The sequence below is a fragment of the Rattus norvegicus genome, chromosome 10, assembly GCF_036323735.1.
Source record: "Rattus norvegicus strain BN/NHsdMcwi chromosome 10, GRCr8, whole genome shotgun sequence".
Taxonomy (NCBI): Eukaryota; Metazoa; Chordata; class Mammalia; order Rodentia; family Muridae; genus Rattus; species Rattus norvegicus.
In genome coordinates, this window is record NC_086028.1 from 33,660,555 (window position 1) to 33,676,191 (window position 15,637).

The 15,637-nt window shown below is 46.2% G+C and overlaps 1 protein-coding gene and 3 non-coding genes across 5 annotated transcripts; all 4 read left to right on the forward strand.

Moving 5' to 3' along the window:
• The first annotated feature begins 8,005 nt into the window (after window positions 1-8,005).
• Window positions 8,006-15,477, forward strand: Rack1 (receptor for activated C kinase 1). Of its 2 annotated transcripts, NM_130734.2 has the most exons (8): window positions 9,996-10,237; window positions 11,260-11,431; window positions 11,909-12,056; window positions 12,969-13,064; window positions 13,368-13,478; window positions 13,697-13,837; window positions 14,909-15,019; window positions 15,290-15,477. In NM_130734.2, the coding sequence occupies exons 1-8, from the start codon at window positions 10,129-10,131 to the stop codon at window positions 15,353-15,355; spliced, it is 954 nt and encodes a 317-aa protein (NP_570090.2). In that variant the 5' UTR covers window positions 9,996-10,128; the 3' UTR covers window positions 15,356-15,477. The 2 variants fall into 2 exon arrangements, with proteins under 2 accessions (XP_063126029.1, NP_570090.2); XM_063269959.1 differs by having other exon boundaries at window positions 8,006-10,237; window positions 14,909-15,397.
• Window positions 10,518-10,585, forward strand: LOC120095394 (small nucleolar RNA SNORD95). The gene has a single exon (XR_005490868.1). It is a non-coding gene; the product is annotated as a small nucleolar RNA SNORD95 (small nucleolar RNA).
• Window positions 11,674-11,753, forward strand: Snord96a (small nucleolar RNA, C/D box 96A). Its single transcript, XR_005490856.1, has one exon. It is a non-coding gene; the product is annotated as a small nucleolar RNA SNORD96 family (small nucleolar RNA).
• Snord95 (small nucleolar RNA, C/D box 95) lies at window positions 12,564-12,631 on the forward strand. The gene has a single exon (XR_005490867.1). It is a non-coding gene; the product is annotated as a small nucleolar RNA SNORD95 (small nucleolar RNA).
• Window positions 15,478-15,637: the final 160 nt, after the last annotated feature.

Consider the following 15,637-nt stretch of genomic DNA (forward strand, 5'->3'; position numbering starts at 1 on the left):
AAGAGGAAGCCAGGTCCCTCTCAGGGTCTCTGGCACCAGGCTGAGAAGCCAGACTTGCATCTTCAAAAGGTGCTGCTAGGGAAATGATGCAAGTCTAAAGGATGAAAAATAAGTCAGGGAATCAGGAGCCTCACGGTAACCTGGCTGGTCATAGAACAAGTCCGAGAACTCGAATCTCTAACAGTTCCTAGGTGACAGTTCGTAGTGTCTGGGGACACTTTATAACACATTAGTCTACACAATCCTTTCTTCCTCGTATACATCACTGTTCTGGACTTCTGCTCACAAAATCCCTAACCCCTAGAACCCTCCTACAGCAATGTGCTCTCCAGAGCTGCCGGGGTCCAGCCTTGACACAGGATCAGAGTTCTCAACTGGAAGCAGGGAAATCTGGAAGGTGCATAATAAATATACACAGACCACTCTTTGGGTACAAACCAACAGGCAATTTCAAGGCTTAAAGTTTCTCTCTCTCCCTCTCTCTCTCTCTCTCTCTCTCTCTCTCTCTCTCTCTCTCACACACACACACACACACACACACAGAGTTTGAGGCTGCATGCACACTGCAGTCTCTTGTGCACACTCTGCTTTTCTCTATTGTGCTTTTCTTTTCTCAAACTCCCACACTCATGCACACCTCTGTTCATTACCCTTTCATTCTCACCCACACTCTTCATACACACCTCACACGTATCTCACACACACCACATGCACTCTCCTTTCACTCACACACACAATCTTCATACACACCTCGAGTTCTCTCTTCACTCACTCTTCACATGCTCTCTCCCTCGCTCTCTTCCCCTGCTCTCTCCCTCGCTCTCTCATTCACTCTTCACATGCTCTCTACCCTTTCTCTTGCCCCAGTCTTTTATTGATAATCCAAAAGCAGGTAGAAAAAAGACATTGTATAATCATTACCAAATCAAATTCAAAAGAATAACCACATCCCACAAAGAACTAAGTATTACAATTGTTCCCCAAAGTTTCAAGCTTCCCCTATTCCCAAGCCTGTGGCCAAAATAATAATAATTGTAAACTTATTATTAAAACTTTAACTTTTAACTTATTATGGTTCAGAGCTCAAAGCTCTGAGGTCAGCTACTTGCATTTTCCTGTGAAGCTCTAATTATAAATGACATAGGCAAAGCTGCCAGGCAGTGGCCAGAAAGAATCAAGTTAACCCTTAACTCAGTGGTTCCGCTAGCTTTCTGGTCCTTGCACACAATGACTCTCGTAAGAGTCCCAGCATTTTGACTTAGTTCTTAGTATATAATTTTATATATTCTATACTTCCTTATCCAGGAACCACTCTCAAATGTTATGTAAAACTTATTTCCTAACTTCAATAACTTCTTCCTTTCTTAAGATCCCAATGTTGGCTCTATTTCATTTTCTAATAATTTCTTTAAAGTTTCTTTGCAAGTCAAGCATTAATCTGGAACTACTATTGTGCAGTTATTACATTGTTTCCAAAATAAGAACACACAGCATGAACCTGGGCCATTAGGGCCGTGCTGTGCTGTGCCCCTATGCCTCAATTTCCAATTGTTTAAGAATCATAACATCGGGGTTGGGGATTTAGCTCAGAGGTAGAGCACTTGCCTAGTGAGCGCAAGGCCCTGGGTTCGGTCCCCAGCTCCGAAAAAAAGAAAAAAGAAAGAAAGAAAAGAGAGAAAGAAAGAAAGAATCATAACATCAAGTAACATCTAGTTTCACAGAATTCACCAGAGCAGAAGGAGAAAGAAGTAGGAAAGTCAGATATAATAGAATAATTATGCACACCAAGGCCAACTGCAAGGCAATCTCGAACAAATGAAATCTATACAGCCGTTGTCCTGGCTAAGGTTAGGAGAAATGGGAAAAACCAGTTTTTACAAAGAGCTGCTGAGGGCTACTGAGATGTCTCCATCTCGGCCTACTGCAGGCAGCCTCTTATTTCAGATGGCGGGTCCTCTGAAGGGATGTGTCTCCTGCTTCTCAGGGTCCCAGACACCACCCTACTTTACAAGGAGCTGCCGCGGGCTTCTGAGATATTTCCATCCGGACCTACTGCTGGCAGTCCCTGTCATCGTATGTTGTCCCCGGCACAGAACAACGTCTCTGCCCATATTTACCTTCTAGACTTATCAAGACTTCACATGTCTGTAACACCCGTGCTGAGGGAAGGAGAGACAGAGAATTCCTGGGATTTGTTGGTTGCGGATCAAGGTCCAAGTTCAGAGATCTTTTGTGCTTGGTTTACAGAGGAGTAAACTGGAAGCCGAAGTGGACACTAGGTGGCGGCACTGAGCTCCGGAGTCCGAGAGTTGAGAGTGAGAGGACACCCAGGAGAGTGAGCATATACACCACACACTCAAACAAGAAAGCAATCTTCAAGGCCTTTGTTTTAAAAGACAATGTAAGTAAATTAAGGATATGGGAGAAGGAGGACTATAGTGTTTATAACACAGAAACGATGCCTGCAAAGGCATGCTGGGAAGTCTGCAGTCTGTCCGGAAGCCAGGCCCCCACGTCCCTGTTGCCAGGTGTTATCACCTCTTACTAACCATTACACACCTCTTTCTCAACAGTCTGCAAGACCTGCAGAGTATTTATGCCTTGAAATTGAAATACCTTCCCCCATTAACCCTTACTGGTGGCTCCCCATGGGAGCGGGTGGCCCACTTAGCAACGGTGTTAATGGCGGTCCTAGCCAACTTAGAGAACAACCACAGTGCCCTAGAGATAAGCCCATCTCCTGCAGAAGCGTGCAATGGCAGAAGCTGGGAGCCAGTTCTCTACTGGGCTGTCTCTAAAGAACAGAAGAGCCAGAAAGTGCGAAGACCTGGAGCCAAGTTATAAGACCTGACCTCCTTTTAACTCTAGTTTTTAAGAACATGGTGCCACAGTCATTTCCTGGGAAGCCCATGCTCGCCCTGGCCTGGTATCTGCCCTTTGCTCAAACACCTCTTCACAGTGACCCCCCTCACCCCCATGAGGACCTCTCTCGCCATGAGGAGATAACACCTCTTTCCTCTGCTTAGAAAAAAGACAGCAAGATCTCATGAGATTGTCCTGGTTGCGCTCTCCAGAGCATGCTCGGTGTACTGTTGACCTCAGCGGGACACACAGATGTCCCATGTTTGCTTTCTTCCACATGTGATTATTCTTGTGGCTTCTGTACCTCCCTACTAAGGACTGAAATTGCAGGGCACGTGCCACCATGCCCAGTCCATGATCCTAGATATCACGGCCAGAGCATCGTACCTGCTAGATAAGCACTCTATCAAATGAAGCACGTCCCAGACTTTTAATGCTGGGAATGGTGACAAATGTCTTTAATTCCAGCACTCGGGAGACAGAAGCAGACAGGTCTCTGTCGGTTCAACTTCATTGGTGTGGTTTATCCTAGGCTGGTGCTATAACAAGACCCTATCTCAAAAGTGTACTTTTTAATTATGTGTTTGCCCATGTGTCTTCGAGGGAGCTGTCCATGACTGTAGGAGCTCTTGGAAATCAGAGGCTTCAGACGCCCGCCCCTGGAGTCCCCCGCGGATGGTAATGAGCCCATTCAGTATGGGTCAGGACCTGTGGGTGCTCAACCTCAGATCCAGCTCTCTAACTTCATCTCTCCTGAGCTCTTTCGGGTAGTTTTTAGATGTTGAGTTCTTTCAAACAGAATTCCAGGTGAAAGTCAAATTTATTTCCTATTTACCAATGCTGGGGAGTGAGTACAAGGCTTTGCATATGCTCCTCAAAAACTCTACCACGGAGCTCCATTCCGTGCCATTATTTTTTTTAACTCATTTTGCTCTTTTATTGATTTTTTTTGCTTTTAATTTTTCTTCATTTTTAAAAGGTTTCTTCTTTAGGAGTCCGTAATGAAGGTAGAGAAGGCTGCTCAGAAGATCGAATAGTGCAAGGCCTGGGGCTCCACTTTCTGCGTTCGTGGGACTTGAGGTTCTTCTTGGAAAAGCAGGGAAATAATTAAGAGCAATGGAGGGATTTTTATTTGAGGAAATATTTTATCACAAAGATATTCTCGGTGGGCTGGGGATGGCTCCACAACGAAAGAGCATTAGCTGTCCTTCCAAGGGACCAGGGTTCAATTCCCAGCACCTACATGTGCCTTACAGACATGAAGACCTGGTCCATGCTTTGACTAGTGTAAAGTTTCTAAGCTCAGAAGTGATACTTTGAACAAGGTAATTCTTCGGGGTTGAGGGGCTGTTCTTTGTGTTGGCATGGCATCGGCATTCAGACGCTCTCAGTGAAGGTCTAGCCAGAGCCTTACTAACAGTGCTCACAGCATCTGTGGATAACAGATATGTCACCCACTTCTTCAGGATGGAGGCAGCAGGATCCCCTCAATGTTTTTCAAATGTCAGAGCCGTTATGTCATGTCCAGCTGAGAAAACAAGGACCATGACAGATAAAGCAGGAAAAAAAAACCAAGATCTAGAAACCGTTAAGTAATGAAAGGCACCTGCTCCGGGCAGTGGTGGCCATGCCTTTAATCCCAGCACTAAGGAAGCAAAGGCAGGCAGATGTCTGTGAGTTCCAGAGCTCCAGCCCAGTCTGGTCTATAGGGTGAGTTCCAGGACAACCAAATCTACACAAAGAACCCCTGTCTTGAAAAACCAGGAAAAGAAGGAGAAGGAGGAGGAGGAGGGGAGGGGAGGAGGAGGGGGAGGAAGAGAGAATGAGAGAGGTAAGGTAGTTACTATGGGGCAAGAGTTTCATTGTTTAGATTTCATGAAGAACCACAAAGTCCCAAGTCTCTCTGCAAAATCGCTTGAAGCTTCAGGACAAAGTTCTGACTCTTTAGCAACAAACACTTTCCTCACTAGTGTTCTTGACTATCTAGGGTTTCCTTGTCTACTTACCTGAATTCTCAAAGCCAAGACTCTACATCCATGCTGACCCCTCTATTTAAGAATGTTGGAATTTTTTTGCCATTTACCAGTAAGTCTGTGAGACTGACCATGAAGATTAGAATCCTCTACAGGCCAAGCCCTCAACATGGTACTGATAATACAAAATGTGGGCAGAAACAGAGTGGCCCCATATCCACGACATTCATAAAGGAAGCTCTAAGAGTCCAGTAAGTATGCACTGAGCTTGGGACCAGTGATTACATGCATGGCCACGAGAGAGCCAAAGGAACCTGACCTTAACCTGCAGGTCACCAAGGACTTCCAGGAACCTCAGATGAGATCAAGGAAATTTAATTTTATCCATGAGAACGTTAGGATATAGAGGACTTTCTTTTTTTTTTTTTTTTTTTTGGTTCTTTTTTTCGGAGCTGGGGACCGAACCCAGGGCCTTGCGCTTCCTAGGTAAGCGCTCTACCACTGAGCTAAATCCCCAGCCCTAGAGGACTTTCTAGGCAGAAAAATTACCTGTAAAAGTTTGTGTGGAGGAAAATGATGGGTGTGACCACATAGGGGCCTTTTGAAACCAGTCACCAGGAATCTGCATAGCTAGGAGAAAGGTTTTGGCCATTATCTTGAAGCATGGAATGGCATCTGCCCAGGGCTTTAGCTGACTGATCCTGACCACACACCTCTCAGTCCCTCCCTCACTTATCTACAAAGAGCGGCCACCTCCAGAAGACTGAATGCTGGCAAAAGTGGGTGGAGCCCAAGGTCACAGAGCTCCTGTGGAACAGCCTGGGGAGCTCTCTGGCAGATACTGGGTAGGTCCTGTGAGTTTCTACAAAAGAAAGACATGGGCTCTCTCAGAAACCTTTCCAGATTCTCAAGGGATGCTGCCCTTGTGTGGAAGGAAAGCAGTTCATGAGGACATGAGAGAAGGCACAGCCCAGCTGAACTTGCAGGCAACGGTGGGCACAGTCAAAAAGGGTTATGCCAACATGATATGGGCCAACCCTGAGTCTTTACCCCCAAAAGTGTGGGGCAGAGGGGCATATCAAATAGGCTTCCCATCTCTGAATGATTGGATAGGACCAGTGGGTGAGAAAAACCGGAATCATTCCCAAGATTTGCAGGCTTACTTTGAGAGAAGCATGGCTGATACTCAAATATCCTGCAGCTGGAGGATGTCTCTGCCAGGAGGAGCCAGGAGTCTGTGATTCTGAGATTCCTCCCTCAGAGTCAGGGTTTCCTGACCCCGACTAGGCACTCGGGAGCTTTGGGAAGCAAGCGGTGAAGAGATGCTCAACTCCACTGGGTGAGGGACATTCATAAGTTTGTCTGGCCCATACCCCCAAGTTCACCTCAAGAAGTCAACAACATTACAAGACAACTGACCCACTAGACTCTATAGTCCTCCAGTGGCCATAATGGCCTGCATATATTGTCTTTGGTTCCTGTGAAGGGACCGAAGGAAGACTAGCAAAGGAAACCCCAGTCCTTCAGAATCTGATCACCCACTTTTTCTCACACACTCTTCCTGACACACTTTCCCCCAATGTTCTGTAGTTGGCATCACCATCTCGGCCAACATAGGTTCCGAAACAACACCTAAACTCTCCCTGTAGGGCCTCGAAGAATGAGATGCTGCCAGAATCATTCCTGAAAGCAAGGGATGGGAGCTAGAAGAGTGTGTGAGGATGAAGGCGGCTTCGGGTCCCAAGCCTCGGTCCTGGTCTTGTAATCCTGGAAAGGAGGGTGGCACCTGAGAGGGATAGAGGCAGAATAACGTAGTGGTGAGCAGGGACTCTGTGGAAGACAAGGTCTATGTGGGCAAGGTACCCTTCCCCTCCCCCCATACACACATACCTGGCCCCTAACCTACACCCGGGAGAAGCTTCTGCGGCGTTCTCATCTCAGGCATCCCAGGCAGGTCTGGGAAGGGTTCTTTTTAAACTCAGACTTCCAAATGCTATCCCAGAAACGTGCTGTCTCCTTGGGACAACCTAGGCAGAGACTAAGAAAAACAGCAGATAGCAGGGCTTTGTGGAATATGGTGGGAATCTAAATAGTAAGAAGGTAGAGATCAGCCAGGGAGCTGCAATGAAACCCTGTCTCAGGAAGGGAGTAAAGCAAAAGAGAGAGGTAAGGAAAATGGGAGAAAAAGAAAAGAAGAAAAGGGTCTTGGCATGTAACTCACTGGCAGCGTGCTTATCTAGCAAGACAGAAACCCTGGATTCAAGCCCCAAGACCAAAGAGAAAACAGAATGACTTTTTCCCCCAATGGAAACATCAGTTTACCCTAAGGAAACTGATATGAGGGTGTAGTGGCTTGCCTCTCTGTGTAGCACAGCACAGAGAGATAGACAAGTGTTCGCATGACCCGCTTAGTTTTAGAACAGTGAATTAGCTCAAGGGTAAGGAAGGACAGGTGACTTCCGGGACCACCAGAGAAATACAAGGATGGCTCAAGACTTGAAAAACTGAAAGGCAGCCAGTTGGGTTTACCAAGGGACAAGTGATGTACAACCTTGGGGTGCTAAGAAGGCACCCCTCTGGTTGTGAAGGAACTCATCCAAGACAGTACCCTGCATAACCCACAGAGCCTACAACAGGAGAGTCTGCAACAGGCCAGCAGGGCAAGTGGTCTTAGTTGAGAAACTTTGGCCTTACCAGTACCCCAGGGTGCTGCAGCTTTGAGCTACATTCACTTAACACATACCTTCCATTCCAAATTCCTTCCAGTGAGCCCTGCTAAGGTCCTGCCCTAACCCTGGCAAATTTTGTGGCAACTCTCACTACTCAGCCTTCAGACGCCAGTCAAGAGCCTTTGCAATGGAATGTTTCCCCACATACCCTCAAGGTAGTGTGCTTTCACATCTGCCTATGGCTTCCCTCCAAACTTAACCCCAGTGTCTTACCCCCAGCACAATAAGACATAAACTTCAAACAAACAAAATGGCCATTCTGCTTCTTTCCTCTATACTTATCTGTGAGCTATACCAGCTTGCCTGGAACTTACTAAATAAACTAGGTTGATATCCTACTTCTGCCTACTGAATGCTCGGATCCCAACCCTCTCACACCATGGTTAGTCTCCTGTATTCCTTTATTCTCCACACCACCATATTATAGAAGTACTAATTTCTTTTTTCTTTTTCTTTTTCTTTTCTTTTTTTTTTTTTTTTTTTTTTTTTTGGAGCTGGGGACCGAACCCAGGGCCTTGAGCTAAATCCCCAACCCCAGAAGTACTAATTTCAATCTCAAATCACAGATAAGAAATGAAACTCAGCTGGATGATGGTGATGCATGCCTTTAGTCCCAGCACTTGGGAGGCTGAGGCAGGTGAATTCACAGAGCTGAGCTCAGGGCCAACCTGGTCTAGAGAGCAAGTTCCAGGACAGCCAAGGCTACACACTGTCTGGAAAAACAAAAAGCAAAAGAAGAGGAGGAGGAAAAGGAGGAGAAGGAGGAGGAGGAAGAGGAGAAAAAGAAATTAAACCCAATGCAATTTACAAATTGCAAATTTACAAAAAAGAAATACAAATGCTTATGACTAGGGCCTGTTGCTTTAGGTCAATAATCCCAGTTACCTGGCAGGCTGAGGAAGCGGGGGAAATCATAAATTTAAGGCCAATTTGAGCTATGCAGATCCTGTATCAAAATAAGGTTGAATGTGGTGATGAATTCCACTTAACTGTTTTTTTTTCTTATGATTTATTTTTATGTTATGTGCACTGGTGTTTTGCTTACATGTGCGTCTGTATGAGGTGGTTGGAGCCTCTGGAGTTGTTGTGACAGTTGTGAGCTGCCATGTGGATGTTGGTGAACTAACCCAAGTCCTCTTAGAAATGCAGCTAATGCTCTTAACTGCTGAAGCATCTCTTCAGCCCGACAAATGCCTTTAATCCCTGCATTCCCAGCACTCACAGGCAGGTGATCTCTGAGTTCCAGACCAGCTAAGTCTTTTACATAGTGAGACTGTCTCAAAAACGAACAAACAAAAACTAAACAAGATTGAGAGATGGGGGCGGGGCACGAGGGGGTAGATGTAACTCCATAAGGCATTTTCCTCACATGTGGGAGTTCAACCCATAGCACTAAAATAATTAAATGTATCATTTAGTTCATATAGACATTAGTGGTTGGTTACCTTCCTGACCTGTGCTCCTTTTTAAAAAATATTTAAGCTGAGCAAGAGGAGCACGCATGGCAGAAAAGAAAATTCCTGACTTCAACCTGTGCACTGTGACGATCACAAGCGCACTCACACACAAATAATTTTAAGTTTTTTTTTCCTTTTTCTTTTTTTTTTTTTTAGGAGCTGGGGACCGAACCCAGGGCCTTGTGCTTGCTAGGCAAGCGCTCTACCACTGAGCTAAATCCCCAACCCCCAATTTTAAAACGTAAAGTTAAAATTTTTTGAGAGATCTGTGACATTTGGAGACACTAAATAATTCAAACAAGTGTTGAGGGGAGGGTCATCAGGTTGCTAGATTATCAGTGTTCCTCTTCTTCCCTGTCCAGGTTCACTTCTTTCAGGGCTACACAAGACGGACTAGCAGGCTTTTCTGAGGAGTGATCAGAAGCACAGAAAGGGCTTCCAATCCCCATAAATCTTAACCCAGCACTTTCTCTATAGCCTCGCCCGGCAGCGGCCCGGTTCTTGGGAGACAGAAGACATCCTTGGCAACATAGCCAGTTTAAGACTAGCCTTCACTACATGAAACCTTGCCTTAAAACAAAAAAGGCCAAATTTCGTGGCATACTCCTTTAACTGCAACTTTAATTGTACTTCCGTAAGTCAAAGTTAAAGCCGCGGTCTCCAACCGAGAACTAAACACGAAGCGGAAAGGGCGGAGCTCCGTCAGTGCCACGTAGGGGCGGTGAGCCGCTGTAGTTCGGTAATGTGCCGTTTAGCCTCACTTCTGCTTCCACGGCATGTTTTAATCTTCCGAGAAGCCTTTCTAAAAACCTGGTGCACCTGGCTTCAGAATGCATTTGTACAGCGCTGCCTGTATGTTGCGTGGCAGAAGAAACGACGATACTGCGATCTACTTCTCCAGTTCCTCCCACTTCATAGTGCAGCCATCTTTGGGCAGCAGTGAATCATGGGAATCCCCGCCTTGCTCTCCGAGTATTTCCGGTTCCGGCGGAGGCCGCTCTTTCTTTTTCTCCGCAGGGTCGCGGTGGCAGCCGCTGCGGTGCTTGGCTCCCTAAGCTATCCGGTGCCATCCTTGTCGCTGCGGCGACACTCGCAACATCTGCAGCCATGACCGAGCAAATGACCCTTCGTGGGACCCTCAAGGGCCATAATGGATGGGTTACACAGATCGCCACCACTCCGCAGTTCCCGGACATGATCCTGTCGGCGTCTCGAGGTACGGGGCTGCATGCCGGGTGAAACACCCTGTGTCCTGGTGACTGCATGTCTCGTGGCTAAGCAAGTGGCGCTCGTGTTGGCTGGCTCGGTCCGTTCCCCGACCCAGGTGTGAGTTGGGGCGTGCAGACCCGAACATGGGCCCCAACCGGGGCGACCCTTTACATATGAACGGAAACCGGGACTTGTCACGCAAGTGCACAGCATGGCGATTTTAATGCATCTCTCGCTTGCTTTCTGGAGATGTGTTAACGAAGTAATTACGTGGCTACAAGCCAGGCGGAGCAATGATGACCCCAACATGCCATCTGAGTTGCTTTGCTGAAATCCAGAGGCTGTTTCTGAGCTGCCACCGCCTGGCCCTGAACTCTAGGTGCCTTGTTCCCCAGAATTCCGGGCTTGCCCGTCCTGCCCTAGATTTTCTTTCCTTGTAACTAATGCTATTTTTTCTTTCATGATATGTCTCCATGTATTTTTCCCTCTCAGGTCCTCCCTACTTGCCCAAAATTATGTTCGTCCTCTCTCTCCTACCTAATTAATGCTAGGCTTATCGGGCTTTCTGTTGGTTTCTGTGTAAGTCGAAATGGTCGTGGCTAGGACTGTGTATGATGCTGCCGTAACTGCTGCCTTTCTGTTAACTCTCCGAGGCGGGAAAGTGTCTCTGCTCATCCTACACCCAAGTGACAGTGCTTTTGCTATTGAGTTAGCCGCATCGATGGATAAGGCTAGAGTTTGAACACCATAGACACATATAGTGTGCGCGCGCGTACACACACACACGTAGGGAGCCACATTAAATAAGTTTTTTTATGTTGAACTTAAATCTCAACTCCAGGAAGTGTGTTGCCCATCATCTCAGATTACAGCTTAGATCTACGTCTCTGTGGAATAGTGAGCCTCTTTTACTTCAAATTTGCCGTTTTTCTGCCATTTACCACACCAGTGACCTTAGGACTGTAACTTGTGCGTGGTAAGTAGTAGGTTTTGGGGGTCCTCATGAGATTTCTTTACCAACCTTTTTAGACAAGACCATCATCATGTGGAAGCTGACCAGGGATGAGACCAACTACGGCATACCACAACGTGCTCTTCGAGGTCACTCCCACTTTGTTAGCGATGTTGTCATCTCCTCTGATGGCCAGTTTGCCCTCTCAGGCTCCTGGGATGGAACCCTACGCCTCTGGGATCTCACAACGCAAGTAGCTGCTTTGGGGCCTTGGGGGAAGGTGGGCAAAAGTGAGGTAGATTCCCCAGGGTGTGGTCTTCCCTTGGTAATCAGTCCTTTTGTTTGAGGGAAGGCAACATTTTGGGGTGTTAGGCTTCCCTTGGAGCTGCTTTTTTTTTTTTTAACTGGGTACCATGGGCTATTAAGTTGTCTCGGGTTGTAAGTTGTCTTAGATGGACATTGGCAGATGGACATTGGCAGATGTAATAGAGGATCCTAGTGATGACAAGGAGACATTGTCAACCAATCCCCACAAGGGAATGAGGACATGTCCTGCAATTCTGAATGGGTTCTCTGGTACATATCAGACATGGGCTAATAGTAGGTTCTGAACCACTTGTGGACTGTGGAGTATAATAGAGCCTACAGGGTAAGGGTGGGGCTAGGAAAAGGATCTAACTGGATGGGTGAAACCTGTCTAGAAAGTGACCAGGTTCTCCCTCTTAGGGGCACTACCACGAGACGATTTGTCGGCCACACCAAGGATGTGCTGAGCGTGGCTTTCTCCTCTGACAACCGGCAGATTGTCTCTGGGTCCCGAGACAAGACCATTAAGTTATGGAATACTCTGGGTGTCTGCAAGTACACTGTCCAGGTAAAGGGGTAAGGGTGGTAGGGACGGCGTCCAGGGCTGTCTCCCACCCCCTGGGGGCTGTTTTTAGGGTGCGTTCATCACTGTGTGGTCCTGGTGGCCTCAGGTGATCTGATTCCTAGGTGTGTACTACTACCACCTGGCACTTTCTCTTGTGTATTGTTAGCCCTGTCTGGGATTTTGTTTTTAAACTTTGTGTGCCTGCTACCTTGTGACTGGACTGGCATGGGGCTCAGAGGAGTTGGAGGGATTGTTTGTTTGTGGGTTTCTGTGTAGGTAGACCTGCATGAGATCATGTGCTTCCAGACTGCTGGGGTTAAAAGGCCTTCTTTTCCCCCTTTAATCCCATATTAGGTTGAGCTGTGGAAACCCAAACCACGGCATCAGTTGGGCAGGGTCTTGGCACATGAGCAGATACCCAGATGTCTCTCATAACTGCCCTAAGGTTTAAATGATCTTAAGTCTCTCACCTATCTCCTAGAGATGTGTTTGAGGGGTTACAAGCCAGGCCCAACAGTGATGACCACAACATGCCATCTGAGTTGCTTTGCTGAAATCCAGAGGCTGTTTCTGAGCTGTGCCTGGTCCTGTGCTCCATGAGTAATGAGTGGGTGAGCTCTGGGGTCACCTTAGGACTCAAATGTCAGCAGGCTTGACAGGTGGCTTTGCCCCTGGTCTGTTGGCCTAAAGATTGTGCTTCTGAGAAGGGAGTGCAGGAGTGCCGTTGCCCCTCTTAGGGAAGTGTAGTAGAGATCTGTAATCTGGGAAAAGCTGCCGCCTCTTTTTTTTTTTTAAAGATCCATTCATTTATTATATATAAGTACACTGTAGCTGTCCTCAGACACACCAGAAGAGGGCATCGGATCTCTTTACAGATAAGCTGCCGCCTCTTAACCTTCCCCTGCATCTTTGTAGGATGAGAGTCATTCAGAATGGGTGTCTTGTGTCCGCTTCTCCCCGAACAGCAGCAACCCTATCATCGTCTCCTGCGGATGGGACAAGCTGGTCAAGGTATGCTTGCAAGGGAAATACGTTGCCATTCCTCTCGGGGAATAATGCGTTCTGACTTGGGATATTCTGAAGATTAGTTTGGCTGTGGCTTTTGGTGGTTGATCTCAATACTTTAGGGATGTGGTTTGTTTTTGAGGCCTGGTTTCATTCTGTATCCCTTACTGGCCTGCCATCCAAACAATCTCAGTCATTGAAGTATTGGGACTGTATAGGCCTGCACAGCATGCCTGTTGAGTGATCCCTGTACCCTTCTTGTTGAGTGTAGACCTTTGTCCTGGTCACCCACGGAGTCCTGTTTTGTAGGTGTGGAATCTGGCTAACTGCAAGCTAAAGACCAACCACATTGGCCACACTGGCTATCTGAACACAGTGACTGTCTCTCCAGATGGATCCCTCTGTGCTTCTGGAGGCAAGGTATTTGGGGCTTGTCCTCTCCTTTCCAGAGGCTTTTCTCTGGTAGCATGCACTAAAGTGGGAAAGTTTCTAAGTACTACCTTGAAATATGTAGAAAAGTATATTAAAGATGATTGCTTTTTAAGTTGGGGTTTTGGCACAGAAAGGTATCGTGCATTAGAAGAAAGGACTTAGAGCCATGAACACTATACCTAACTCAACCTTTTCTATCTGCCCAGGATGGCCAGGCTATGCTGTGGGATCTCAATGAAGGCAAGCACCTTTACACATTAGATGGTGGAGACATCATCAATGCCTTGTGCTTCAGCCCCAACCGCTACTGGCTCTGTGCTGCCACTGGCCCCAGTATCAAGATCTGGGTAAGTGGTCTGTTGCGCATAGTCATTGACTTGACTAGTAGAAATCAACCTTTCTCAGATACCATCTTTAGGTTGCTATCAGCACCCCCCTTAACAGTTTGCAACAATGGCTGACATCTGCCTAATGAAAAGTAATGCCCATGTATAGCAGCAGTTTATTGAGTGTTCTAATTGCCATTTGGGCCAAGGTAATTCTCTTGTGAGAGGCTTTTTTGACAGTGCAGGTGGCATCTAGCCACCAGATAATTAGGAGTTAAGCAGCTGCCATAAATCATGAAGGCAACAAGTGTAGAGCATTGTATGCAGTAGAGCATCCAAATTCAATTCCTCGCAACATTTTAGAAAAGTCCTTCCTGTGCTGCTAAGTATCCACTTGGATTCAATTCTGTAATCTTTGTCACAGGATTTCTAAACTAAAAGACAAGTTCATACTGTGTAGACTGGCCTCAGGGAGATCACAGATAATAGCCTGCCTCTTAATCTCCTGAGGGTAGAATTAAGAGTATGCACTACTATATTGAACTGTTGGTAGTGTGTATAAATAGCATTTAACTTTAACTGTTTTGAATCCCTTTTGATTTTGCGCCTTACACATTGGTAGCCTTTCCAAGGTAAAAGTGGCACCCTTTTTAGTTGGTAAAGCACATTTTTGTTGGTGGATGGGTGGTGCACACCTATTTAAAGAGAAGTCATTTGCAGTAAGTTGGCAATCTTGCCTCAATCTCCCAGGTAGCTCAGATTATAAGCCTGAGTCATCAGGACCTGATGATTGATTTTTGCTAGTGGAGTATAGGGCCAATACTCAATATATCCTTGAAAGAAAAATAACCCTTTTAGACAGAAATCTGAGTTGTAAACTTTAAAAAAAAAAGTTCGTTGTCTGGTTATATACATGTGAGTCCCAGCTAGCCTGCCCATAGGCAAATTTTTCTCAGTTGTTTCTGGGTGAAACTTAAGTTGCCAAGCAAGGAGCTTTCCCATGGAATGCCATCTTGCTAGTTCTATTGAAACGATTCTAAGAGTTGTTATTTGAGTAGTGGGTGTCCTTATGGGTTTTGGTCTGTTCCTCAGGACTTGGAGGGCAAGATCATTGTAGATGAACTGAAGCAAGAGGTTATCAGCACCAGCAGCAAGGCAGAGCCACCCCAGTGTACCTCTTTGGCTTGGTCTGCTGATGGCCAGGTAAGTGTATTTGGCCCTTCAGCTCAGTTCCCCAGCTTGTCTCCCTTTTTCTTAAGTTTAGGCACAAAACTAAGGTCAACATAAAATGAAATCAAATCAGGTTAATTTAGGATGGGAAAAGATTATGGTAATGGAGTTTTTAAACCTGGAAGCTTAAAAATGTCTGAATGTGTAGCAAGCTGCTTTTAACATGAAAGAGGGGCCCTAAATTCTTTGGACTACAGAGTTCATTGCTGGGTGCGACATGACCCTGTTGTTGTTTTCTTACAGACTCTGTTTGCTGGCTATACCGACAACTTGGTGCGTGTATGGCAGGTGACTATTGGTACCCGCTAAAAGTTTATGACAGACTCTTAGAAATAAACTGGCTTTCTGAAATTGGCCTCTATATGTGAGTCCTGGGAGCTGAGCCCTGTTTTACAAGAGCACCCCATGCTCTGAACCACTGAAACATCTTTTGAGATTGGGTCTTGAAAGAAATGAGTAAACACATCAGCTGTCCATATCACTAATAGGTAAAAATCAACTTGGTCTTCTGTAATTCTGGAAGTTTTTATTTTTTTTTTTACTAATTCTAGTGGGTAGGCCTCATCACCTCATATTCATATGCAAACATAG

Coding starts and splice junctions, on each gene's coding strand:
- Rack1 (XM_063269959.1), top strand. CDS start 10,129: ATGACCGAGCAAATGACCCTTCGTGGGACCCTCAAGGGCCATAATGGA. Junction 13,065..13,367: donor GATGGGACAAGCTGGTCAAG/GTATGCTTGCAA, acceptor CCTGTTTTGTAG/GTGTGGAATCTGGCTAACTG. Junction 13,479..13,696: donor TCTGTGCTTCTGGAGGCAAG/GTATTTGGGGCT, acceptor CTATCTGCCCAG/GATGGCCAGGCTATGCTGTG.